Source organism: Hyperoodon ampullatus (assembly GCF_949752795.1).
Source record: "Hyperoodon ampullatus genome assembly, chromosome: 14".
NCBI classification, from domain to species: domain Eukaryota; kingdom Metazoa; phylum Chordata; class Mammalia; order Artiodactyla; family Ziphiidae; genus Hyperoodon; species Hyperoodon ampullatus.
In genome coordinates, this window is record NC_136927.1 from 54,191,279 (window position 1) to 54,192,879 (window position 1,601).

Genomic DNA, 1,601 nt, shown 5'->3' on the forward strand with positions numbered 1-1,601 from the left:
TTTGAATTAGAGACACACATAACTCACATAACTTTATAATGTATAGACCATTTGTACTATTCCACGTGGGGTAGCTTAATGGCCTCACCGACATCGCAGGCACCTGAGGCCTTTGCATCACTGGGCACACATGAGAACTAAACCACTCGCCTGATTGTTGGGTCAAACTCAAGGGGCCACGCCTAAGCAATTAATCTGGGTTCTGAGGCCAACCTGTTTTCTCAGCATATTCTAGAAAAAACTTTTTTTTTTGGTTAGCAGAATCCTTCATACAACACTTCCCACCCTACCCCACTCTGCTATTAAGGGTCTCCGGGGCCTAGTATGGGGCCAATGCCAAGCCTGAAGGCAAACCTCGGCTTTACTGAATAACAGGAACTGCTAACCCTTTACTACTCCCATTTTACAGGTGAAGACAGTGATACTCAGAGATGTTAACTATGTCGCTCAAGGCTACACAGCTTGGCAGAACTATGACCTGACACCAAAGCCTCCAATCAAAGGGCTCTGGCCACTGTCCCTCCAAATCGGTAGCGACTGTGGACCGAGGACTGGTCGGAGTCTCACAAGCAGGGCGAGATGAGAAGGGACCTTCCACCATCTCAGAACCCAGCACTGTGGGTTTCTGGCTGCCACGACAGGGATGGGCCTTCTTCCATGGACATGAGATGGCCCAAGTTAAAAAAAGAAAAAAGATGACTCTAGGCTTAAGTTCTTGGAAGCCAAGTTAGTAAATTTATTGTTTCTTTCACAGAGTACATTGTTCCTCTAAAAACCTCTCGAATTGCTCCCAAACCATGTGATTTAATGAAACTAAAAAGAAACTGGTAGCTAATTCCTGTTTCTTGGCCTGCTTTTGTCTATCCTTGTTCTGTCACGACAGCCTCGCTGATGTACTGGTACGAACACGTCTACACAAAGGAGCTCCTGCCATTGGGGGTGGGCAGGGAGGATGCCACAGCAAACGGGAAGAGGCAGGTGCCCAGGTGCTGGGATTCTCTCCTGGAGGGAAGTAATGCTTCCCATGGGTTAGCAAAAGGGCAAATTTATTCTTTTAAGAATATCACGATGTCCTTTGAGAAGCGCTGTTACCAGCGTTGTCCTAACTACTAGAGTTGTGTTGGAATCACTGCTCTGCTTCTGGGCACACAGCCATGCTCTAGGCTACGCTGTATTCATTTATTTGCGCCTCTCAAGAGTCTCAGCCTTGAAATGTCAAACTTTGTGTCTAATTATGATGAAGATGACTTAGTTTGGGTACAATAATCTCTAAACCAAAATGACAACTTGTGCTTTTTCTCTCCCACTGCACACTCCCCTGCACACGCCTGCCACGGGCACCAGCCAGGGGCTCCCTGGCTGCTCATTGGAGGCGGGTTTCTCTGCTGCCTGTATGCAAGCAGGCCTCCTCTGCCGAAGTCCTGCACGGCTAAAACATAGCATTCGAGAACCGGTTCTTTTGGGTAAAGGTTGTACAAGATGGCTCAATATAAGAAACTAAGAATCTAAGGCTCTACCCTAAAAACTAACTAGTATGACAAAGAATTTACCCATCTTTTCCTACTAAAAATGCAAACAGTATAAGGAGACAAAACCAAAAA

At 46.3% G+C, this 1,601-nt stretch overlaps 1 protein-coding gene across 1 annotated transcript in view; it reads left to right on the plus strand.

Moving 5' to 3' along the window:
- PDAP1 (PDGFA associated protein 1) overlaps positions 1–1,468 on the plus strand; it is a 29,529-nt gene extending 28,061 nt beyond the window's left edge. Inside the window, exon 6 of the mRNA XM_079718457.1 lies at positions 410–1,468. Coding sequence (XP_079574583.1) covers positions 410–438 — 29 coding nt within the window. The 3' untranslated portion in view covers positions 439–1,468. The remainder of the gene's footprint in view (positions 1–409) is intronic.
- Positions 1,469–1,601: the final 133 nt, after the last annotated feature.